The sequence below is a fragment of the Drosophila yakuba genome, chromosome 2R (genome assembly GCF_016746365.2).
Source record: "Drosophila yakuba strain Tai18E2 chromosome 2R, Prin_Dyak_Tai18E2_2.1, whole genome shotgun sequence".
NCBI lineage: Eukaryota > Metazoa > Arthropoda > Insecta > Diptera > Drosophilidae > Drosophila > Drosophila yakuba.
Window position 1 is genome coordinate 11,981,478 of NC_052528.2, and position 24,379 is coordinate 12,005,856.

General features: G+C 41.5%; 3 protein-coding genes and 1 non-coding gene across 9 annotated transcripts; 2 read left to right on the top strand and 2 right to left on the bottom strand.

The window, feature by feature from the left end:
• Nucleotides 1–107: 107 nt before the first annotated feature.
• LOC6530249 (RING-box protein 2) lies at nucleotides 108–24,360 on the top strand. 3 transcript variants are annotated; one of them, XM_002091150.4, is made up of 3 exons: nucleotides 108–232; nucleotides 1,052–1,317; nucleotides 24,067–24,360. In XM_002091150.4, the coding sequence occupies exons 2-3, from the start codon at nucleotides 1,158–1,160 to the stop codon at nucleotides 24,246–24,248; spliced, it is 342 nt and encodes a 113-aa protein (XP_002091186.1). In that variant the 5' UTR covers nucleotides 108–232; nucleotides 1,052–1,157; the 3' UTR covers nucleotides 24,249–24,360. The 3 variants fall into 3 exon arrangements, with proteins under 3 accessions (XP_002091186.1, XP_039228377.1, XP_015052616.1); XM_039372443.2 differs by lacking the exons at nucleotides 108–232; nucleotides 1,052–1,317 and adding an exon at nucleotides 23,674–23,855; XM_015197130.3 differs by lacking the exons at nucleotides 108–232; nucleotides 1,052–1,317 and adding an exon at nucleotides 23,850–23,931.
• On the bottom strand, nucleotides 2,441–11,413 carry LOC6530250 (facilitated trehalose transporter Tret1). 2 transcript variants are annotated; one of them, XM_002091151.3, is made up of 8 exons: nucleotides 11,362–11,413; nucleotides 8,560–8,815; nucleotides 7,026–7,957; nucleotides 6,071–6,221; nucleotides 4,541–4,666; nucleotides 3,547–4,332; nucleotides 3,193–3,478; nucleotides 2,441–3,124 (listed from the first exon to the last, which is right to left on the bottom strand). In XM_002091151.3, exons 2-8 carry the CDS (start codon nucleotides 8,659–8,661, stop codon nucleotides 2,937–2,939), a joined length of 2,571 nt encoding a protein of 856 aa, XP_002091187.1. In that variant the 5' UTR covers nucleotides 8,662–8,815; nucleotides 11,362–11,413; the 3' UTR covers nucleotides 2,441–2,936. The 2 variants fall into 2 exon arrangements, with proteins under 2 accessions (XP_002091187.1, XP_015051970.1); XM_015196484.1 differs by lacking the exons at nucleotides 6,071–6,221; nucleotides 7,026–7,957; nucleotides 8,560–8,815; nucleotides 11,362–11,413 and adding an exon at nucleotides 4,752–5,033.
• Nucleotides 16,725–16,797, top strand: Trnam-cau. The gene has a single exon. It is a non-coding gene; the product is annotated as a tRNA-Met (tRNA).
• On the bottom strand, nucleotides 21,232–23,053 carry LOC6530252. Of its 3 annotated transcripts, none has more exons than XM_039372441.2 (5): nucleotides 22,858–23,053; nucleotides 22,600–22,608; nucleotides 22,183–22,523; nucleotides 21,794–22,129; nucleotides 21,232–21,558 (listed from the first exon to the last, which is right to left on the bottom strand). In XM_039372441.2, the coding sequence occupies exons 3-5, from the start codon at nucleotides 22,240–22,242 to the stop codon at nucleotides 21,412–21,414; spliced, it is 543 nt and encodes a 180-aa protein (XP_039228375.1). In that variant the 5' UTR covers nucleotides 22,243–22,523; nucleotides 22,600–22,608; nucleotides 22,858–23,053; the 3' UTR covers nucleotides 21,232–21,411. The 3 variants fall into 3 exon arrangements, with proteins under 3 accessions (XP_039228375.1, XP_015051969.1, XP_039228376.1); XM_015196483.3 differs by having other exon boundaries at nucleotides 22,183–22,191; nucleotides 22,377–22,523; nucleotides 22,600–23,046; XM_039372442.2 differs by having other exon boundaries at nucleotides 22,377–22,523; nucleotides 22,600–23,044.
• Nucleotides 24,361–24,379: the final 19 nt, after the last annotated feature.

Genomic DNA, 24,379 nt, shown 5'->3' on the forward strand with positions numbered 1-24,379 from the left:
AGTTGAAAATACCGAAAACCAAATCGCAAAGCAAACTAACCGCCTTATCGATATAAACGAGCGCAACTATCGGTGCAGTGTCGTCGCTAAGTGTGGTAGTATATTTGAAGTTCATATTTCCAGTGAACGGCTGTGGCAGCACTGAAGATAGTTTTCGCTTGTTTTGGTGTGGCCACACTGCCTGTTGGCTTGCTATTGTTTACATTTATTTATTTCGCCTTCTAATTTGGTGGTAAGTCAAGCCGGCGGTCTCTTATCATCTGCAGGAAGTGAAACGACAAACAGGATTGAGTTTACCGCCTTAAAGAACGTTGCGATTACCTTTTCATCGTTTCAAACTGAGAACACCATCTCTTTGTTCTCGGAGGAAGAAGTAACTTTTTTTTTGGCAAGTTCAGCAAACCATTAAAATTTGAGGCAGCCGTTTGCTTGCGACATAAATGCAGATTTTAGCCAGGAATCAGTAGAAGGGTATATAATCTACTCCCCTTTTCCTCAGTTACCACTATTACGAAAAAAAAAAAAACAAACAACGCGCTTAGTCGAGTGCCTCGACTATGAGATACCCGTTACTCTGCTAACTAATAGCATTATACATTTTTGTATGAAATAAGCGCCACCTGTTGGAGAAAGCGACACCTGTTGATCACTTTCAGAACATAAACATAGCTGACGTCACTAGCCATCCTTATTTGTATAATATGAAACAATATAATATAATATAATCAAATAATTGTATGATAAACATAATATATAATCCTAATCCTTAGATAAGAACTGACATACGGACACGGCTAAACCACATTTGCTAAAGATCAATAATTAAGAGACTAATGGTCCGGTTAAAAACATTTGTAGATCATTTGAAGTACATTCAAATCCAAAGAGTTAAAAAATAATAAAAAATAGTGTCATTATTTCTCAAGCGTTTTAACCAAATCAAAACAAAGAAAGTTATTAAAAGCGTAGGGAAAGTGATAAAAATCTAAATACATTTTATAGATATTGAAAACAAATTTTTAATGCTAATTAATTTAAATCTTCAATACAGGAGGATACACACAAGAAGCTAAACTGTGAATGTTCTATCCTATAAAAAAGAGTAAAAGCGAATCTGATTAACGCATTTGATTGGCCAGTTGCCGATAATATTCGACATGGCTGATGATCCGGAAAACTCAGTGGATAGGCCCACAGACGACGGAGATGCGGGCAAACCGGAAAAGATGTTCACCCTTAAGAAATGGAATGCAGTTGCAATGTGGAGTTGGGACGTGGAATGCGATATCTGTGCCATTTGCCGTGTTCAAGTCATGGGTGAGCTAATACTGCTGCTTTCAAATCTCTAATACTGAATAGTAATAACAATAATAGTAATAATAAAAACTTCTCATACTTTGTTACGTCCGGGTATTAGTGTCGTGTCATGGATAAGAACTAGGGCCGAGGGAGAGGCACCAAGTTGCCAGCGTAAGCTCGTCGAATTTGGATCGTGGGATCTTGGTAAACCTCTCACCTCTCCAACATAACGAGAATAAATATTAGAAGTGCCTGTAAAAATAATTACATTCGTACCGTTCGTAAATCAGCAGTCCTCACTGCACCAACAGATAAGCTGTAGCTTGATTTTAAAATATATTACTTGTCACGAAGAAAGGTCAGAAATTGTAGGACAACGTTCTTGTACGCATTACTGTCAATCGTTCAATGCATATGCCTAAATGGACATACAATAGGTATAAGAATTAGTTGAATAGCAGTTAGATTTTGATTGTTACATAATGAACTTGTGAAACAGTTTAGCAACCAATATTTTTTTTTAAATCATTATCAGCATCTATTATGCACTTCCTCTGCGTCACTGAGAGTCAGTTATTACATTTCTATTATATTGACAAACCTATTGAACACTACGATGGAAAATGAATGATCAAATGACCCAATTCATGACAGGACTAAGCATGAATAAGTGCAAATACCTATAATATCACCCACAAGTAAACAATAAGCAAACTAGAATGATGAACACATAATCGCCCAGCCATTGCACGGATGCTTCTTTCGCAATTGTTTATTCGCTTAATAGCCGACCGATAAGATGCGAACCCAAACAGATGCAATGCGGGGTCCATGTAATGCTCCTCCTTATCGAGGCTATTCGGTCAAGCGTCGGCAGCAGCTAGATTTTTGCGATAATTGCCAGGGCAAGATCGAACTCAAGCGTTACTATTTTAGCATTTCATGTGCCTCTGGAATGGCCATCTAGCTGCGATTGGTCATCTAGACACTCACAAATGTATATATAAATATATATGTATATATTTAACGAGGACACATTCGGAATGAAACTCACGTATCTGAGGCGGTGACATTGCTGCAACTAAAAACTGCATTGTCAAGGTCGTATGCAAAGCGATTTTTCAACGAAAGTAAACGTAACTTGGATTTGGTTTGATTTGTATTTTAAATTAGTCTACATATAGATACACTTACAGCGTAGGTAAAGTACAATATATATTCGATATATAGCCAATTGGTGTATTTTTCCAGGGAGATTTTGGTTTGTTTTGCTTTTGCTTGCATTTGCTCTACAACTAACTACGTTTCATGTCATTTTTTACACCGATAAATTCACGCAACATTCATTAAAATGTCAACAAATTACTGCTAGAAATCATAATTTACATAATAAAACTAGTTTTTATGATTTTAAATAATTATAACAATTATGCGTGTAGAAAGGAAATTCTTTTGCTAAGCATTACAAGTTAGCTAGGACTAACAATATCAGAGCGCCTGGATGGGGTCATAGACTTCACGTCTTCACGTCTCAGGATAACCGCACCGATTGCGTTTTACACACGTCTCTTAAGCACTAAAGGCACTAGTCTAGTATTTGGTTTGATCGCATATTCAGATCCTTGGCAACACGCCGTTTACATGTTGAAGGACAATGGCTTGATGTTGGCCACCGAGGACATGCGGCGCACACGACCCATCATTTTTCGCTCGATATCCTCCAGCGTCTTGCCCTGCGTTTCGGGCACGTATAATATCACAAAGAACAGACCCACGAAGCAGATGGCGCCGAATAGCCAGAAGGCTCCATGGGCGCCCAAAGAACCTGCACAAAAAAATATTAAAAATGATTAAACCGCTCTTTTAAGTTAGCCCAAAGCTTGCACTACGCACCAACGAGGTCCTGGAAGGTCTTGGTCACCACAAACGTGCAGGTCCAGTTGAAAGACGTGGCTACCGAAGCCGCAGCTCCGCGAATCTTGGCCGGCAGAATCTCGCCCATCATCAGCCAGGGAATGGGTCCGAAGCCCACGGAGAATCCCAGAATGTAGACGACAAAGCAAGTGAGTGGCAGCCAACCCAAATGGGAAACATCTGGACCATGGGCCTTGCAGTAGAAGAAGCCGCCCAAAACGAACAGGGTCAGGACCATGGCAATGTCGGATGCATACAGAAGAATCTAAAAAAAAAAAACGGAATTGCATTTAGTAAACAAGAACTTTCATTTATATGCAGCTTTAAACCCACCTTTCTGCCCGCCCGATCAATTAGAAGGATGCCAATAAACGTGGCCACAAAGTTAACCACACCCACAATGATCGTGCAGACATTGCCATCGATGGTGGATCCTGCATCCTTAAAGATCTGCACCGTGTAGAAGATAACCGCATTGATACCGCTGAACTGCTGGAAGAACATCAGACCCAAGGAAATGGACAATGGCTTCAGATTGTTGCGCTTCAGCAGCTCCAGCATGGTGTTCTGCGTGGCCTGACGATCGGCATCGGCCTGGGATCGCATCAAACCCTTTAGCTCGGGCTCCACATCCGCCTCCTTGCCACGCAGCCAAGTCAAAGCCTTTCTGGCACGCTCCTCGCGACCACGGCTCACATACCAGCGTGGTGTTTCCGGGATCAGGAACATCAAAATCAGGAACGGAACGGGCAGAGCAGCTCCCAGGAAGGCAAGCATCGACCAGTTCATAAAGGATCCAGCCACGAAGCAGACCAAGATGCCAATGTTACCAAAGGCCGTGGGCAGCAAACCCAAAGTGCCTCGCACCTCCGGCTGCACAGTCTCACCCAGGTAGACGGGCAGGGATAAGGAGGCAATGCCGACGCAGAATCCAGCCAGGAATCGTCCGCACAGAACCATGGCCACATTCACAGCACAGGCAATCAGCAGCGATGAGACGATGAAGGGCACCGCGGTGGCCAAAATGGTGTTGCGCCTGCCCATATATTCGATCAAGGGTCCTCCGGCTACGCCACCTACCAATCCAGCCAGCGGCATGATGCCACCAACCCAGGAACCCTGAAATTAGATAGATTTCAATTGTTAGCAATGCTAGGCTAAAATATTGAAGTAGAAGTTCGGGTTTCGCTAGTAATGTGTGTTTGTTTTTGAAACGCTTTTTAAAATTATTATTGTAGAATGCTAGTTTCCTGAGCTGACAAATTTGTGAGAGATGCGAACAAAGAGTTCACTTAGCTTCGACGAAGTACGTTTTCCTAGTACTTACAGCATCTTTGGTGACCGTAAATGAGGTGATATTCGGATCGGACATCGACACAAGAGCGGGGGACGTATAGGCGCTAACAAATCCAACCACTAGGGAACCCAGCGAGACGCTCAGAGCAGCTATGACCTGGAAATATGAAGAAATGCGATTTCAAATTAGTAAAGCTTATAGTTTTCAACAGTATTTTGATGCAATGATGCAATGCAGGTACCTGGGATACGGTACAAATGGCCTTGGGCTCCTCGACGGGCACGGAAAAGGACACATGGGTGTCCGCTCGCATAAGGATCTTCATCGCGGAGATGTATCTTTTTTAGCTGAATCACGAACTGAAATCGTTTTTGGGCTGGCAACGAGGCTGCGAATGTAGCTTATACAGCTTTAGCTTCCTGCCTTTCACTTTGCTCCTTGGAATGGAATACTTTCGGAGTGTTCGCACGTCAAAACTCAACTGAAACTTGTAATTTCGCCCGAGTGCAGCGGCAGTTGCATTTTCACTAGTTTTCAATATTCGAGAATAGTTTGTGCCTGTGATTTGATGGGGCTCAGGCACGTACACGAAGCCAACGAGTGCTGATCGGATCGATATCGCTTATGTGAGCGGCAGAGATTCTGTTCGCAAGCGTTTGATCAAGACCGAGCTTATCAGTTTGTTTTCGAACGGCAAAGACAAAGAAAAGGCGCTATGCCGATTTTGAAAAGCGGTTTCAGGCTGTTTTCAGCGAACGTCGCCAGCTCGAATGCAAACTGCAACTGCCAAAACATCGACATCGAAGTTGCAGGGTCAGCGGTCGGTCAGCTGTCAGAGTTTACCTCTGCTCAACACACAATCTATTTGGATCCGATCCACGCATCCATCAGGCAGCTAGCGATATTTTTAGTACGGCCATAACTAAATGCGTTAATTTCAATTAAGGCAAGAGCGTCTCAGACTCAAACGCAGTGGCAGTGGCAGTGGCAGCGGCGGCGGCGGCGGCATCGTGCGAAAATAGCTCAAATGGCCCACACGCCGGCAGCTCAATCTGGAGGCCCCGTAAATTGCTCAACGAGTGCTTTATGGTCGCATTAGTGCCATTCATAATCTTGGGGCCCGGGAGGCGCCAACGAGCTTAACGAGCGAACAATACATGTCCTCCGCCGCCCCTGGATTTCACTGTGTGCGTCTTCGAAGGACTACACTCGGAGAATTTGAAACAAATCTACGTTTAATTACACTCGGAAAATTTGGAGCAAATCTACGTTTAATTACACTCGGAAAAGTTGGAGCAAATCTATGTACGTTTAATTACACTCGGAAAATTTGGACCAAATCTACGTTTAACTACTCGGAAAATTTGGAGCAAATCTACTGTTGAACTCCGAGTTCGGATTTTTCGGATGCTTAGACTTTATAAACATTGAAGAACTATGATCGCTCATGTTTTTAAATATTTATAAATTAGGATGGAGTTTTTGCTTAAGCCCGAAATGAACAGGATGAATGAAGGGTTGATAATGATGTTCCGCTAAGTGTACGCATGTGTGACCCACCTGTGTCCAAATGAATATGGGATTCGTTGTGGGGCGGTAGACCTCCAGCTTGGGCTTGCCATCCTCGGTTATCTGGCGCACGAAGGGCACCGCATGACGGATGTTCTCGCCGCGTTTGTTGCCCATCTCGTCCATCTCGTAAAGTCGACGGCTGCGAGGAGGAGAAGATTGCAAAACTGCGTGTCAGTCGGTTGTGTATTGGAAGGTTGCCATTTGCTAACAGTCTATTAAAGTGTGGCTCATTGCGTAGGCGCGTGTACGGCGGATTAGCCCGAGCCGGAGATACTATGAGATCGCTCAAAATAGTTGCGGCAACGTCAGGGGTTCCCAATTTGTATGCCACTTGGATTAAATAATCAACGAAAGTGCGCAAATAGCTTGAAAGCAATCTTAGGCATGCAAAGAGCTTACTATTCAATTACTCGAATTGTTCATCATTTACTACGCGTGTATTTGGAGTGACTTACTTTTGCATCTTATTTAAATATGTTTTGCTCTTAAAGTCAAATATGCATAAACAAATAAGCATCAGTAATTTCAAAGTTAACCTCATTAGGGCTCAAGTTTGTGATTAGTGTGTTTAATCTGATGCTTTCAAAACTATTTTGTTAATCGAATAAACAAAAAGCCAATCGCGTTTCGTGATCTTTCTTGGTATTGAGTGACAGCCTTTCACTGAACTTATCAGTTCCAAGAACTGTTTGATTAACGATAAATTTATCTCAACTGTCTATCAAAGATAGCGCTTAGGTTGATTTCCAAGTTCATACAAGGCTGTAGGAATACAAGTTACCATCCGCTTCATTGCATTAATGGTAATTCCATATAATTTTACCTATACTACAAAGTCCAGAGAAACAAAAGCATGCTGCAGATAACCCCTGGCTATGAACTCCGGCGTGTTTTTCACCCAATTTGCTTGCTATTTTTGATTATTTTCCATATAGACACTCACCTTTTGCGGGAATCTGTGCTGATGGAACGCTGCTGTTGGAAGTGCTGACGCGAAGTGAGGAAGTCCTCGTCGCTCTCGCTTTCCAGATCCTTGAGATCGATGATCACCGGCTTGGTAATGTCCTTGGGTCGGTGGATCAGGCGTTTGTGCTCGGCATCCTCGCCCTCTTCGTCGCTGTCGGTACTTGATCCCTGGAGGACCTTATCGAGCTTGAATGTGACACGTGGATCCAAGCTCTGGTGCTTTCGTCCTTGGAACTCCCGTCGTGTCTTGTGGAACTCCTCTTCCGACGACGACTCCTTCAGTAGATCCTGCAGGAAGCGTGTGCCCTTCACGTCCAGGGAGACGTGCTTCTTGGCCTGAAACTGCCGGCGATTGTCGTTGGCCAAAATGTGCTTCAGGTCCTTCAAGATGCCCTTGTGATCGACGCTGGTCGCCTTCTGCTGCTGGAACCCAGTTCGCTTCTCCTCGAAACTGTCCTCGTCGCTGCTCTCGGCCGCTTTGTTACTGTTGGTATTGCTGTTTCCGGTATCCCGGCGCTCGAAGGACACGCGTGATCCTTTCAAGCTCTGCTTGCTGCGCTGCAGCTCGTCACCCTGGGCACCTCTCTGTTGGCGATCGCGATGCTCGCGGATCTCCAAGGATGTGGGCGGTGGGGGCAAAGGGGTCAACTCCAAACTACCACTGGCGCGCAGGGGAGTCCTCTTTTGCTGCTGTGTAGGTGGTTCGTTGATGTCGTCGTCCTCCAAAAGCGGGCGAAACGATAGCGGTGGCTCGTCTTCCAGCAAGCGCTGTGTCCTTACGGTCTGTGGATGCCTTTGCGGTGACACTTGGGGAAACAGGAACGGATCCTCTGGCAGAATTGTGTCCAAGCTGGTCGCAGTGTTCGATGTGGACAAATTACTCTCCACGCGATGATAGCCCAGCTCGTCCTGTGTGGATCGAATAGATTCGAATCGAAACGAAACGAAAGACAGTCGCGAATTAATTAAATTGAATCATAAGCATGGCATATTTATGAAGCCTCCCCTGTCCATCAAAAAACCGCTCCAAACCGACCGAAATCTTTGCGATTAAGTCGCGAGTGTGATTGGTGTTCTTGAACACCACCAATCGCCAAAGGTTGCAAGAGGTCCAGCATTATCAGGTCATGTGCGTACTTGATGCTGTTCTTTAAAAATGTTGTTTTGGATCCTTGTGATGTTTTTAATGGCCCTATACTAATAGCAAACTTTAATGGCTAATATAATAATATGCTCTTCACACATTTTACTGATAGTTTTTATTCAAGTTTTTTATAGGCTATTCATCAGTTTAACGAAGTGTTAAAAACCATTTGTTGCTAATAGTTTATTTGTCAAAGGTTTCATCTAAAAATGCTATGCTGTGAAATAATTAAGAAATATTTTAAAATATAAGATTAATCCCAATCTTCAGATTAAATAGAATAAATCTTAGAATGCCTATCTAATGATGTGGATCTGGGCTCCAGGCTTGTCGACTGCCCCAATATTATTTTCCATGGGATACTTACACCTACTCGGGTTAGTTTTTCCTTGAGCTTGCCCATGGCGTTGCTCAGCGGTTGATGACCGCCGCCTCCGCCGCCGGCTCCTCTGTTGTCGCGTCCACTCATCTTATCAGCTCTATAGCTTTGTAGGTGAACTTGAACTTGTAAGTTTTCCTCGAAAAGTTTGTTTTCGCTTCAAATTTTCACTTGTTTTGGTGTCTTCCAATCGACCACATACACAATGTCTTCTTCTCTTGGTTGACTTGATTTTTTGTCTTTGCTGCAAGAAAATAGAGGATTTCAGATCGTTAAAATATTATACAAAGTTATTTAAATATACGCATGCTCTTCACTTTTTAATCAAATGCATTTATCAGCAGCTCTGATTGGTCTGATGTCTGGCACAGTTATATTGCTTTCATAATATTGTTTGATAATAATTGACTACTGATATACTGGAACAAACTAGAGTATTATTATGCATTAACTGGAATGGCCTGATGTCTGAAAAAAGGGGCAAATCGCAATAATTTAGTGTAGACAGAGTTTTATACTCGAAAAGCTATAGATAAGTGCACTATATCAGCGATTTTCGTCTGCCTCAAATCGTCTAAATTTATGGGCTGGGTTTTAGATAACGCTCGAGCCCCCTGAGCACCCAAACACACCCACTTTCTGTGGCCGGTTGTCCTTGATTTTCACATGTGACCAACTTTGTGGCCACAGGGGAGGCGCTGTTTTTCCGCAATACATATGTACAGAGTTGTTTTTATTTACTTTTTACGCAAACTTGTGTGTGCGGCTGGTTTTCGCGGCAACGTGGAATTTATTTATGATCTTTTATATTTGGCATGCGGCAGTTGGCTAAAAAATATACATTCGAAACGTATTTCAAAAATTTTCCACCCACTTTTCTTTGCGCATATATATTAGCTGATTAATGACCGCATCGCGGAAAAAAAGGGGAATATTTTCATTTTTTGGCTTTGTCAAATTTTGCGCGTTCTATTTGTATTTATGTTGACTTTTCACTTTGCGTCATGTGATGCCCTGGAAAATGTGTGGGCGCCATGACGTCGACGATTCGTCTCCGCTTTTCCTGCCAACGCTTTTCCACCAACACCCCCCGCTCTTGCCTTTACATCTATAAATTTGTTGTCTATGCTCTGTAATTCTATTCTGTTTTCGGAATTCCGTGCAAATATCAGCAGGCGTGACATAACGCCAGGTCTAACTCATGTGTGTGGGGGCGTGGCCTCCCACCCGAAAATTTAATTGCAGAAACACCGCTAAAAATATTTCACAATTCTGATTTTTCTAAATTTCAAATTTATATATTCTGTAATTCTTGGCGAATAAATATTTAAAAAATTATTCTTTAACCTTTGCCAAATGAAACATCTTAAAGATAGGTTTACTATCAGCTCTATAACCCCGCAAGTTCAAACAAAAGCGATTGAAATTACTTGTTGCAGTATTGATACTATGATATACATACGTCTGAATATGTCTAAATATTTGCAGTGTGTGCATTTCCCTCTCCAAATAGTATACTTTTAATGGCCTAAACTAATAGCATTTCTCCGCGTGTCGCCTGTTCAGTTATCCATTTTTGGTTAATGAACGTGCTGCGCTTTTCGCCAGTCTGAAACGCAATTGCAACGCCAGTGTTTATATGCAAATTCTTGCGCGAAAGGCGCTAAACGTTGCCATTGACCTTGAAGGCCGCCGCCTGAGTGGGCGGTTGGACAAATGACACATATTTTTGGGGGCCTGCGAGGCGAAGGCGAAAGCGAAGAGATCGAGATCGCAGCACAGACTCTCTTAAGCCCTGGTTAGGGCCAGAGCCGCTCTCTTAACAATCGAACTCACGTGCCGAATGAACCCCGCTCTCACACGCACGCACACTGCCAAGGGGTAAACGCACACAGGTGCGCAGCCTACGTCAACAGTGCAACGTTGCGATTTTGTATTTTGTATACGCGTTATTAGTATTCGTATTCGTATTCGTATTCGTATTCGTCATGATCTTGCGGGCATTTTATTTTTAAAAAACGTTTTTCATGCTGACAGCAGATTAAGAAAAGCGTAATCGAAACTCAAATTAACAAAAGGCAGCCGCCAGACGGGTATTATAAGTAAATTCGCTTCAATTAGCGCAAAAATTCGCCCACACTCGAATTCAAAATTAAAATGTACCTTTTTTTTTTTTTTTTTTGTCCAACTTTGTTTTCACTTTTTGCGCGCCACGCCACTCACAAATATGCACTACACACCATTCGCAAATATTTTTGTAAGAGATAAAAGCCAAGTGTTCTTGTCTAAAATTAAGAATTTTCACGGTCGCCACTCTCCCAAAAATTTTCTCGACTTTTCTTTATTTCCTCGAAGATTGCATTTTACCCTTGGCCAAAAAGTTTTTGCCATTTCTTTTGCGCTTGTCTTACTGCTCTTTTACAACATTTTTCGCACATTACGTAAAATAGTTTGCAGTTCGCAGCGGGTTCATTAAAATGTTGGTTCATAAATATTTCCCACTTTGACGTAGTATGCAAAAATGCGCATAAATTGGCAGGTTTTTTTTTACATTTCTTGTATACGACAGACAGCCCAGAGACTGTTTTATTTTTTTTATCTGTATATTTATTCGAATAGTTTCTGCAAAATTTACTTGAGAAACGCGATAAGGTGGCGACCGGAACTGCTCGGAAACCAAACTACTCAGAAATAAACAACTGGAATGTAACACTGTGTGTGGTAGTAGTTTTCTTATTCGCTTTCGGTTTTAAAATATTTTTTTTTGCGGCGATTTTTATGGTCTTTTACCTTTGGAACAAACTACTAAATGTGATATCCACTATTGTGGCACTGAAGTTCGAGATTCGAATGCGCAACGTTTATATAGCGCACACCGATTTCGTCGCGGAAGAAGAAGAGTTATTCGCTCAAGCTTTTTGTTGTTCCCCAACGGTAAAACAGGCGCTCTCTGCGCCCTCTCTCGCTCATCGCTTGCTAGTATGGGTGCGTTGGAGAGAGTTGAGCCTGAGGTATTTCTGGTGAGAGAGCGTCGAGCGAAGGTCGAAAAGAAGGCATGAATGAATGGGGCTCGTCTATGTGTGTGCCTGTGTGTGTGTGGGACGCCTCCTAGTCGTAGGTGTCTCCGCAGTAGTTGTTGCTCTTGTTGTTGCTGCTCCTGGCAGTGGCAGTTGGAGGCTGCGAGAGAGGATGACGCGTGTTCTTGAAGAGAGCAGCCGCGACTCGCGACCCAGTGGCACCATCCAAACCCATTTATTTAGTACTCTTTTCGCGCAAAGGGTTTCCTTGGCTCACTACTCCTTTTGATTCATTGTTGCAAATATTCAGTTGCGCATTCATATGCCAAATTTCATATCAATCAGACAACTATTAATGTCACAGTCATCGTTCAAAATTGCAATGATTTTTCGAAGAATTTGTAATCCCTAGACTTTAAATTATTTGTTTATTATTCAAAATGTAGCAAAACAACACATCATATTTTGTTTTTCCAAGCTGTTTGATCGCTTAACTTGGATAGTTAAGCTATTAATCACCATTTCTTATAAGTATGAAACTTCTAATCTCTTTAGCCGAAACATAAGGCACAAAGTCTTTGGCTTAAAATAAAACGTTGATTGTGGTATTATCAAGATAATCTGAACTTCTATTTCAAGGTTGAAAGCAAGCTAACCGGCAAATTTAAAGGAAACATATTATGATTATATTTTAAAAGTTAGGATATATCCGCAGTCGGCGTACTTTCGGTTTGTACTCGGTTTATTGATTTGTTTTGGCCACTGCTTGGTTATAGTTATAGTATGGTTATGTTCAATGACCAATTGCCGTGGTCGGGAAGCTGAGAGTTCCTCCGCTCCGCCAATTGATTTTTATTTACACACATATTTTCAATTGATTGTTATTAAATTGACTTTGAGGCGCGTGCAAATTTCTGGAAGCCTTGGGAAACATTTTGCGTGCGACTCCATGTGTCCGCCAGTCGATGTCAATATCAATTCACATTCACATTCACTCACTTTAGTTTTCGGGGGCCTGACGCAAGTGCAACCAAAACAAACGATGATGGATGTTGTTATGATTTGGGGAAACGAGCATTAGGCAAATAATTAAACGCATCACAAGTGCTTCGCGTTTCTGCGGCGCTCTGCACTATTTTTATTTTCATTCATTTATTGGTTTATTTATTTGGCTTTCGTTTCAAAAAACAGCAAACGAGCCCCCCTCAAAAAAAAACAACGCGGGGGGGCTCGTCTGTCTCTCTATTTCATAACGTGGCATAAACATTGCGCGCAATGAGACGACACAATTTCCAAGTACCAGGCCCGCCAGCCGGTTTTCGGTTTATTTGCAGATACAGATACCGATACGACTAAACAGCAACAGATACGGATACCTGTACCCAGCAATGCAATGGAAGATATGAATGGTCACCAGGGGTCACCCTGACCAACAGAAGTGCCATGAATTTCACCAACTAAAATTTGAAAACTGCTCAACAACGGATTAACCAGCTAAAATTTGAAAACTGATCAACATCGGATTAACCAGCTAAAACTCATAGATTGTTTTTCCTGAGGCATTGACAACAAACTGAAACCCCTAAACTCATAACTTTAACTCGCTCAGATTGCAAAAACTATCAGTTTACCCGCCATTACTCACGAACCAGATAATGGCCTGAATCCAATCATTACGAAGCATTTACGATAGCAAAACTACCAATTAATAGGTGTTTATTGGCAGCTTTTATCTCTGAAGATCAGGACCCCCCGTTGCTCTGCGCCTCTGATCGAATATTTTGGACAATTAACGGAAAGTTTTTAGTCACGATTCTACGGAGCACGCGTAAGCTACTTCGGCATTTCCATTTCCACCACATCGACCCTCATTTGCCCTCGGACTCGAAGTTGCGATCGTTTCGTATTGGATTGTATCTGGTGTTGTTCTTGCTTTTTTTCGATGTTTTTGGCGTGACTCAAGGCTCAGTTGGATCGAGGAAAAGTAATAACAAATAAATAAATAGTTAAAGCTCTCAAATGTTGATGAATGTTGTCGTTTCTCGAACTGAGGGAAGGTCGAAAATGTGGCACGCAAAAAAATGTTTGAATACAAAACTTGATTGACAGGAATCGCGAGAGGGAGAGAAAGATCTCAAGAGAGGGATGGCAAGAGAAAATGAGCTGGCGAAATAGGAATTTAAAGTGGTGTAAAAAATCAAAAGTGCAATGAACTTTCAAATAATTGCACAAATGTGGAGTACTGAGGGTTTGACTTTGAGCACGAGACTGAGCCAAATTTTTGGCAACTCAGAAGTTTAAAAAATATTAATTTTCTGAATTTCTCTGCTTTTAATGGAATTATGTAATGGAAAAGTTCTCAACCCCAAAATGGGAATAATCACCATGAATTCCTATCGCTTAGAAACCACCTATTTCAGATGATTCACCATAGCATAATGAAGCGTTTGCATTAACAGGCTTTTCGCATTCAAGGCTTTTAACTTATCTGTGGCAAGATAGGTGTATCAGTTCGGGTTTCCCGCACATGACGTAATTAACGGGGAGCTTTCACGTAATTACCGAACTGTACTCGCTTTTCACAGACCCACTTCCTATTTTGTCTATTTTTAGCAACTAGTGGATTGTCTAAAAAATAAGCGAAAACCGCAACTGAAATGGCGAACCAAGCGCAGAAAATGCCAAAAGAGACGAGCCCCCCAGTTGCACACACAGGCTAGAGACAGAGAGAGATACAGAAAGAGAGAGAGAGAGAGGCATATATATGTAATGAAAGAGAGGGAGTTATAGAGGGGTAGAGCAGAGGTAAAGCACCTGGTAACAGCATTGAGAAAAGAGAAATCCGAAGAGAGTGCATCAACCTATAAAATTTGCAAAGTGGCGCAGGCGCGCGATTCAAAAGCTGATGCAATTGCGCATTTATTGCATCAGACTCTTTCAACGAGGCTCCACTGTAAACATAAAAATAACTCAAACTCTTGTACGTGAACGGAAATTTTCCATGCGCTAATTAAAGAACTTCGACAAAGTCAAATTGAAGCAAATGGCAGAAAATCATTAAAAGCTTATTTATCTAATTGAAGTCACATAAAATTTCGCAAGCGAAAGAGAGAGTAATCGAAAGAGAGAGAGAGAGAGAGGGACACGTGATCTCTTTCCGTTCTCTCTTCTGCTTTTTTTGCAGCTAAAATTAGCGCTAAGATATCAAAATATGTAAGCCAAAAAAGAGACCAATAAGTTACGTTAAGCATGTGATTCCGCCCCTCCCCCCTTCTTTCTTCATTATTCGTCACGCGGCCACCCAATAAAAAAGTTTTGGTTTTTGCAAACACAAAAAACCAGAAAATAGATTTCCGATTTTAAGGAATAATAGCGATACATTTTATTGGCCTCTCAAAGAATAAGTATGAAATGTTCTAGAGTGGATTTGATACTGACCTGCTTTTTTTCTGTGTACATATGTACGAACTACACACGTTTGTGTGTATACAACTGAATATCCGATTGCGTCTGTATGCGTGGTGACGTTGCTGCTTTTGGCAAACCAGACGAGCCTCCAACCAACACTAAGAGCCCCCATAGCCACCATAGCCCCCATGGCACACACGCCCATACACCCATACACACATGACCAATTAAGCTCCACATGATGACTTTGCTGAACCTTTAGATACTGCAAGCAAACCTTTGGCTGGCACCTTGCAGCAGGCCATTTGGCTTGCTGATTAGATCCGATTATGACGAGCGTTACGGTCCGCAGGAATTTTTATAATCTTCCCGATCGCACTTTAAACTCAGTCCAACTCACCAATGCACCCGAGTATCCATCCGATCGATCGATCGCTGCCCCCTAGAGAAAAGCTTCGCCGAAAAAGCTTTGTTCGCCACCTAATCATTAGAATTTGACTTTTGTTTTCTATTAATACCCGGCTAATTTTCAATGGGAAGTGGCTGCCTAGTACAACAACTAACACGTGTGCAAATACGACCTGTTTCAGCGGTGTACCGGAAAAAATTGCACATCAATAAGAGGGTGTGAAAATGGGTATATTAAAATCAAGCAGAAGATATATTTAGAAAATATATCACCTGATTTAAATTTGAGTCATAGTAATATGGTTCATGAAAATAATACAAGTTGTTAATATGTTCAGTATACATAACAGTGTATTTTCTGGAATGGCTCGTTAAACATGAACTGTTTTTCTGTGTGTAGCGACAGGTGAGACAGCAAGTGGTACTCAGACATCCAGGTAATTAAGGCAAGCTAAATGGCAAGACCGGTGCCCTTCAGCCAAGGTCACAGTCACACTGTCCGACTGTCTAACAGCATTTTTGTCACCAACCACCGGTGGGCAGTTCAAAAGCTGCGAAGTTGCGTCAGATCGCTAATAGAAAACTTAACTCGACATACACCTATATGCATGTGTATATACATATCTACATGATATCCACGAGATACATATAGGAATAAACCCACAAACAAAACGACGATCGGCGGCGTCTGGCTTGACTAGTTAGTCATACACAGTTTCAGTCTGGCAGCCAGTATGCAAAGATTAAAATACTTAACCGAGTCTGGTTTTGGCGGCTTTAATTGATGGCGTTTATTTATAAATCATCTCATGAATATGTACATTTTTCAGAGGGTAAAACAATGTAGGCTCCGTTTGGCGTGGAACTATAGCGGGCTGTAGGGTAGATCAGCTATCGTACGATAGTCTACGGGCACTAAGCAAACTGCTTTTAAGGTGTTAATTAAATAGATGATGCAAAACGGTGTGCAAAAAGTTCCTAGAAGCTAACTTATTGCCATCTATTAGGTAGCGAACATTCCGAGGCACATCTACTACTCATACTACTCATAGAAATCAATAATAAAAGCACAAAAATGTCAATGGAACCTTTAATTGTATAAATTAAACAACAATAAGGGCACATTATGTGCTAAGTAATAAATAGAAGCCTTGACCTACGTGCAAAAATGTTCAACGCGTAGTTGACCGTTTCGATATCGTTTGTTTTCAAAACAAATGCCAAATAACAAAACTTATTCTTAATCCATATATTCCACCCTGCTCGAGAACTCGCCACGTGGACGATTTCAAGTTGCAATCCGACGGCGCCAAGAACATGGCCTCGGTGGCGCAGTTGGCAGCGCGTAAGTCTCATAATCTTAAGGTCGTGAGTTCGAGCCTCACCCGGGGCATGTAACTTTTTTATTCCTCTTCTCTCCTATTGAATTTTTCCTTTTTTTATGATCCTTAAATCTAAGTGTTTAACTAAACTGTTTTAATATTTTTATCCCAGTATTTAAGCAGTTTCAATTCTATTTAATGGTTGTTAGAATGATGTTTTCTCTCTTCTTGCTTTAATTTGTAACAGATTTTGTGTTTGGCTTAAATATTATCAGCAAATATCTATCTAGAGTGTGCAGTTGTACCTATTCTAATCAAATATTTTGACATCGTGCAAAGCATTTAGGCATCCCTTCATAAATTGCGAGTGCACTCAACAAATCCGTCATAAAATTACGCTGGCGTGCGGCCGGGATTATTACGGTTACAAAATGCAGTGCCGTAATTCAAACCGTGCAATTACACGACCATTACGGCTGACATTAGCTTCCTCCAGCTAGCAACGAGATCGGGACAAAGCAAATAGCAGCGGTCCACGGGCGGTGCAATGATCAGGTCGGAGCCACCAGGCAGGCAAACCCGGGATGATGGGCGACGTCAATATTTGGACTAAACCCACATCCACACCCACGCCGTCTGAATGTCACGCGGTCGCCAGTGGGTTAAGGCTGTTCCAACCGGAATTTTGTGATAGGTCGGCTTAACATTCAATGAACTCTGCTGCACTTGAACAAAAGAACTCAGAGGAGCATAGGACCAGTTCACTTGAAAGATTGAAATTTATAAATATATTATAATTTAGGGTAATGCATTGTTAACAAAACTTAAAATAATATATTTTGTATGGGTTATTCTTCCAACTCGGTATAAGAAAACGTTTAGAAGACTTTTCCCCCCATTTTAGTTCTTAATATCGCAAAACTGCATTTAAAAAGGGCTCGATCTCAAGTTGAATATCCTTTCATATGACACCTTGTTGCAGCTGGTCAAGTGGCGTGGCTTAAAAGACGAAGCAAGGTCAGCGAGATCCGGTATTGCTACCAGTACATAAGGTACTGATAACAACTGAAAACCTCAGGGGGAGGGCGCTGCAACAGATCTTTCAAAAGAGTACGAGCTGCGAGTACCAATTTAAAAGGCAAGTGGAAAATTTCATGGAAAATCCCCAGTGCAGTGCAGAGATTTTAAAAAAGTTCCTCTGAAACAAAAAGAAAAATCCAAAATTTTCCATCGAACGACTGCAACTGATCTCCGATGTGCGCGCGTGAGTGAGAAAGTGCCTCTGCCCCACAACCGCATACCTCTCTTATTTTTGTCCCTCTGAGTAACCGCTACCCTACACAACCATCGCATCGATTCGGTTCTTCGGTGATCGCCATAAATTTCAAGTTTGCACCGAGTTCGCCTCGTTCTCCGATCTCTGCACATGTGATCGGTCATGTACGTATGGCAACTGTGTGTATACCATATGTGCGATACATATCTGCATCTGTATCTGTATCTGTATCTGAATGAGCCAGATATTGGCCACTCGTAAGTGGAACAAGCCAGAAATTGCTACGCTGTGTCTTTTCATTTGGTGTCTGTGCAATTCCGCACAATGTATGGCTCTCGAGACTTTTCATCGACGTTAAGGATTTTCCGTTTCAGAATTCCCTACATAAATTACCAAAAAAATTTTATTATTGAATAGCATTCGATTTTGAGGAAGTAAACTAACCTGCTAAGTTTCTAAATAAATTATTTGCAAGCAAGTGATTGAGATTAAATCGTAGTAGTTATTTGTTTACCCACTCAAAGATCACTCACTAATTGCCTGATCTTGGAACTGTAAGAACGTATTTATCTTTACCTTTGTGGCATGCTCGGTGAAGGCATTATCCCTTTGCCACCGCTGCACCACCTTGTTAATTTCCTCTAAATGCCTGAATTATTTTACCGACCGCCCGAACACTCTGCATTAATTAACATTTATCTACTAACATTCACACCTTCAATTCGATCACATGTGCGACTTTCCACGAACCGATATGGCAATGTGATTTGGCAGAAGATATGACTGAAAACACCATCACCCTCACAAAAAAAGTTTCCACGAGTCGAGTGGAGTTTTCCCTTAAAGACGCATTTAGAGTAGGTGCTATGAAGATAACACTACTGTATCTTGATCTAATTTTAAATCATAATCATTAGTTTTGGATATTACAGTACAAAATGTACTTAAATATTTAAGAAATTTATAGGCACACAAGTGAAATCCAAGTGCAATGATCACCATCTTGAGGATAGGGCATTAACCGACTCTTTCATGAGGATGCACTTAAGAGAGCGTTTCTCGCAGACAGCGAAAGCAAAGAGCGCCAAATCGCAAAGAGCAGCGAACAAAGAGCGGGTTTGGGGGCACGTTCGTTTCGCTGATTTTCTTTATATTTTTTTTCGAATTTCTTGTTGTTGCTGCTGGTTGTTTGCTGGCTGCTGGGCGACAAGCCCCCGTGCATGACGTCACGTAAGCGAGACCGTTACAACAAATGCGAAACGGGTTGTGCGGGGGGAAGCTAGAGAGAGGGACACAGAGTGTGAGTGAGAGAGAGAAAAAGAGAGGGAGGGGAAAAGAGATAGCAGCACATGCAACGTGACACGCGAAGCGAAGCACAAATAAATAGTAAAATATTTATTATAATGCCGAGCATGTGACCAATTTGTCGGCAAATCGACTCCAGCGATAAGACGCAGATATTAAGAGCCCGATAAAATAGCCATCGAGGTGCAGAAAACGCGGGTCGCAGGTGCGAAAGTTCTCGATCGTTTGCTATGTACATACATATGTATGTGCCACCATTTAAGGGCTATTTTTAGGCCCGATCCCAGACAGATTCCAATGCACCCGCCAACCTTGAACTTGCAACACACACAGATATACACAGATATACACACATACATATGTACTTACATACAGATGCACTTATATAACGGCCAGACATTTTTGCATTTGCATATGGCCGTGCACTCGACTAGATCCAATTCCGATTCCGATCCGCTCCGATTCACCTATCTATCTATATAGCACTTTGTATATAGTCGGCGAGCGTCTGGTCAGGTGCGGCAAACTGGAATTCTTAATCAGTCGGCTGTCGACTTGCATCGGCAGACCTGAAATCAAAGCAGTAACGATTTTGTCAAGTATGTCTGACTGGTTTGCCGGCCATTCCACTGACACCCTCTACTGGAAATGGGGTATATGGGTTACTCGGTCGTAGACGTATTCAAAGTTGATATGACATGAAAGCATGTATAAAGAAAATAGTTTGATTTTGATATGCATTCTTCTTAGCATCATCATTTGTTAAAACAATTTTAAAACACTATACATATGTTATAAAAAAATCAATAGTCCTCTAATAGAAATAATGAGTTTCGCACCATAGAAAATATATACATATCATATAATAGAAAAAATGATATGTAAATAACCATTAGGCTGTGTTAAATTATGTTGTTTTTAAAGATCTCTCCTTTTAAGATCATTTAGCATACTTTTAGGATCCTTTTGAAGACATCTCAAACTACTCTACCCCGGTTTTAGTAAATATTCCTAAAAAAAAAAAAAAAAAAAAGGAATTGTTAACTAAATCCCTTTACAGGCTCTTGTGGCATTGGTTCTTTATAAAATATTTATATGCATATGTATGCTCGTAGGTAGGTACTTAAAAAATTATTTATTATTATTTGTTTATTTTGTTATATATTATTTTGAAAATGTAGTTTTTTAAGATATAACAAAATCAAAATGCTCCAAATGGTATTTTTGAAATAGATAAATCTACTGCCATTTGCCTTTCTGTTGCAACTCTGAGCAGCTGTTACGTTGCTGGTCAAGATCACTCGTTCGACTTGGGATCTCTCTTGGGTAGCCAGACGCCCAGCTTGCAGCTTCCGGCTGGCCAGGTCAGGTGAGCTGGGCTCAGATCGGCTGAGGTGGGCACGTCGTTGTCACGTTTCGTTTGTCTGCGATTTGTATGTACATATTGTGCAATTAAGTCGGGGCGGGCTCAATTGTCGCTTAGACTAATGCATATGCATGGGCCATAAAACGAAGTCAAATACCGATCCGCGCGACTTGATTTCCAGATACGCAGATGCCCGGCCACGCCCCTCCCTTTTTCCGCCCTGCCTAACGATCTTGAACTAAACAATTGAACTCGAGGAATACTAGATACATGGCTACATAGTTTATAGTTTCGGAGGGAGAACTTCGCAGATTTGCAATGACGCAGTTGGCTGGGTGCGCATATTTTTCCACCAACTGTACCGTGGGTATTCCACATCGTTGTGACCAAAATCAATCAATTTGCCGTTCTGGTATCGATTTAAATGAAAACCGCCTCCGGTCGGTGAATTGATTGATTATGTGCGAGCTGGGAGGAAAACTGAGATATCATTTCTGCGCCTGGTACACTTTATTTCTGCCACTGTGCCTAGGCCGAGCCCTCTAAAAAATTTTCCACTGCTCGTAATTGTTTATTGACTTGATTGACTTTAACTTGCCACACAGACTTTTATTACGACAAGGAAACCAAATCGATCGTTAGTGTATGCAAATTAATCGTAGCACAGCCGTTCTATTGACTGTATTTTAAGCTCCTAACTTACGCAATCTGGGGCGCCAAAAAAAAACAAAACGGGCGTCACTCGATTTTCTCGAAAAACACCTGTGTCAATGTACGAGCGACGCCGTAGGCGTAAAAGGTGAAATCCAGGCGGTAGGTTCCCGCGGGCACTGGCATGCTGATCTTTGTGAAATCCAGGGCGAACTTCTCAACCGTCATGTGATTCTGGAAAAATATGGAGTGATGCAGGGCACGAGTCAAAGGGAAGCCGCTTTTATTTACAAACAATTGATTAACCCCACACACTCATGATTTCAAAAAACTCCGTTCTGCCATGAAAGCCATTTAAAGCTAGATCAAGCCTAAATATCAAGCTATTGTCGAAATACCATTGACATTTTAGACTGAACTTTAAGCAGAAACAGTGTTTGAGATCATGAAGAATTCACTATACACTTACCTCCTTCCAAGGACACGTTTGATTAAAGTTACTCTGCTTCCGAATAGCATCAAAAATGAAGCGTTCGAAGGACAAGTCGTAGTTCTTGCTGGCCATAAGCTTGCAGAAATCAAAGAGTATGTTGTACATGAAGGGTCGATAGCCATCCCGCCTTTGGAAGCACTGCAATCTGGTGGTCAGGTTCCGGATGGGAAGTTGCAACAGGCTGACCTTCAGGGAGAGTTCCACCTGATTCCTGCGCACCACCTTCAGACGACAGTATTCGTATTTGGTGAAACCACGAGATGTGGGCAAGTCCATGCACTTGACGTTGGTGAACTTCAGAAGGCGAGTGCCCTAAAGGATTAGTTGAATATAATTTAAAAAAATAATCAAGAAATTCATCAAACCATTGTATCCTGCAGCAAAGCAGACAGAAACAGAAAATATATTGGCACATTCGACGGCATTTTGAGTGAGTGTAACAATGGCACAGGTCAATCAAAAATGTTGGAATTTACAAATCAATAAACAACGATAAGCCCGAAAATTGGATGGAATAATAATTATTTACAGATTCATAAGCAATTAAAATATCGTTTACCAAATACAACGCCATTTCTGGCAACTGCACTTCAAATCCCACTAGTTCAAAGACCCAGGAAAAGGGCAGTCAGGCATTTTTGTGAACAGAACGTATTTAAGCCCCCGATTAGAGCCACAGTTCGTGACCCATGGCTATTGACTTCTTCTACAATTACACAAAATCATTAAATTCTTGGAAGTATGTTAACAATTTCCTGTTCTTGTGATCGTTTTTCGCTTACCCAAAAGTGCTAAATCCAGGGGAAATTGTGAGGCGATTTTCACACCAAAAAAAAAAAACATTATTCCTTGACTCATGCGGGGTGTACAATTCGCTTGTTCTTTTTTTTCTTCACTGGTTATACTGTTTTTTGCTAGTTTTTCTTTCGTTTTTTTTTCTTTCCCATATTTCTACGGGTCAGCGAAATTCTCCGGTGCAACGCCAGCCAAAGCGGCGTATACGTGATGCCTCACAAGCCGTCCAGTGACGACGCATTTACCTTATCTGCTTGTTCTGTTGATTGTCGTTTTCGAAGGTGTATTGTAAATTTCTGCCGACGCGATCGTATTTCGAAATGTCAACACCAACACCTGCAGTAGGTAATTCAAGCGACTCAGGTGATGCCAGCTACACGGCAAGAAAATAGGTCAGGTTGGGCTGCTTGAAATTCTTATATACCGTACAAATATGGGACCATCTTGAAGCTTTAAAACTCTAAAATTTTCAATTATTTCGAAACCATTTTTTACTACATCGAAAGAAGCATATGATCCTTGCGCTACACAATTTTTAAAATCAAATACGTTTAGAAAACCTTTACATTTTCCCGCAGTACTTACAATGAGCCACTGATTAAACCATTTTTGCATGGACTTGTCGAGTTTCGGCGGTGATTCCGAGAAAATTTTTTTGCCGCCAGTGAAAACCGACGCGTTCCCAATTCGGGCCGCCAAGTACAGTGACCTCTCCCACGAACAACAACCCAAATAACTGAAACGAAGTGCGGGGAATGGCTCGCTGATTTGTGATTTACTTTGCACTTATTTTTTATGTGCATGAATGTTGAATGAACATTTTTGCCGATTTTGGTGTGAATATTTTCTGAATGAAGGCATTTCCGCTGGCCAAGAGCATTCATATCGAATAACTGCAATCGGAGGACATTGTCAATAGCTTTTGGCCATAATCAATTCACGGGAAATCGCGCTGGTGTCAAAGATTCATTTGCGTCACGGAATCAGGGATTTGAAACGGTTGCCATTTTAAGCTAATTGTGGCTCAAAGTCGCTAGTGACGCGTTTTGCGAAGAGCACTTGCGGATCACTTATTGCACTTTTCTACAGTTCTATTTTTAAAGTGTCTTACGACGAGTCACTTGACCTTTTCACCCCGTCCGGTTGATTTAATTAAGTCGACTTCTCTAATACCTACACAGGGTGTTTAAATAAATGTCCATTTGGTGATTCACCAATCAACTCAAAAAGTTTATGACACAAAGTATGCGAAATTCTATTAAAGATAGTGTGCTATGTCATCTAAATCTAAATATGCCCAACAAATTAAAGAATGAGTAGTATATATCTCTATTATTAGGAAGAGGATAACTCTATTTTATTACCCTTTGAATAATTGAAATACCTATTTCCTCATTTAAACAGATCATATGATGAAGTCGTTTATATCTTTTAATATTTTTTATTTTATTCAGATTCCTGCCTTCGCTGCCAGGCGGACAACAAGCGGGATGTGATGGGTCGCCAGGACTGTGTGGTGGTTTGGGGTGAGTGCAACCACTCCTTCCACCACTGTTGCATGTCTCTGTGGGTCAAGCAGAACAACAGATGCCCGTTGTGCCAGCAGGAGTGGTCCATTCAACGGATGGGAAAATAGATATCTCCACCTGATATTACTATATGCTGTATCTTAAATCAATTAAAAATAAATCTTAAAAAATATAAATATACAGAATTGAAGTCACAAAGCGAAGAAATTAAGAACAAAATAATCCTGTCTCAAAATTA

Bases quoted from the DNA above. Each gene is read 5' to 3' on its own strand.
- LOC6530249 (XM_002091150.4), top strand. From the start codon at position 1,158: ATGGCTGATGATCCGGAAAACTCAGTGGATAGGCCCACAGACGACGGA. The intron at 1,318-24,066 runs GTGAGCTAATAC...TATTTTATTCAG, and splicing joins TTGCCGTGTTCAAGTCATGG to ATTCCTGCCTTCGCTGCCAG.
- LOC6530250 (XM_002091151.3), bottom strand. From the start codon at position 8,661: ATGAGTGGACGCGACAACAGAGGAGCCGGCGGCGGAGGCGGCGGTCAT. The intron at 4,667-6,070 runs GTGGGTCACACA...TCATATTTCCAG, and splicing joins CCATATTCATTTGGACACAG to GTCATAGCTGCTCTGAGCGT. The intron at 4,333-4,540 runs GTAAGTACTAGG...ATCTAATTTCAG, and splicing joins TTACGGTCACCAAAGATGCT to GGTTCCTGGGTTGGTGGCAT.
- LOC6530252 (XM_039372441.2), bottom strand. From the start codon at position 22,242: ATGCCGTCGAATGTGCCAATATATTTTCTGTTTCTGTCTGCTTTGCTG. The intron at 22,130-22,182 runs GTTTGATGAATT...CTAATCCTTTAG, and splicing joins CTTTGCTGCAGGATACAATG to GGCACTCGCCTTCTGAAGTT. The intron at 21,559-21,793 runs GTAAGTGTATAG...ATATTTTTCCAG, and splicing joins AAACGTGTCCTTGGAAGGAG to AATCACATGACGGTTGAGAA.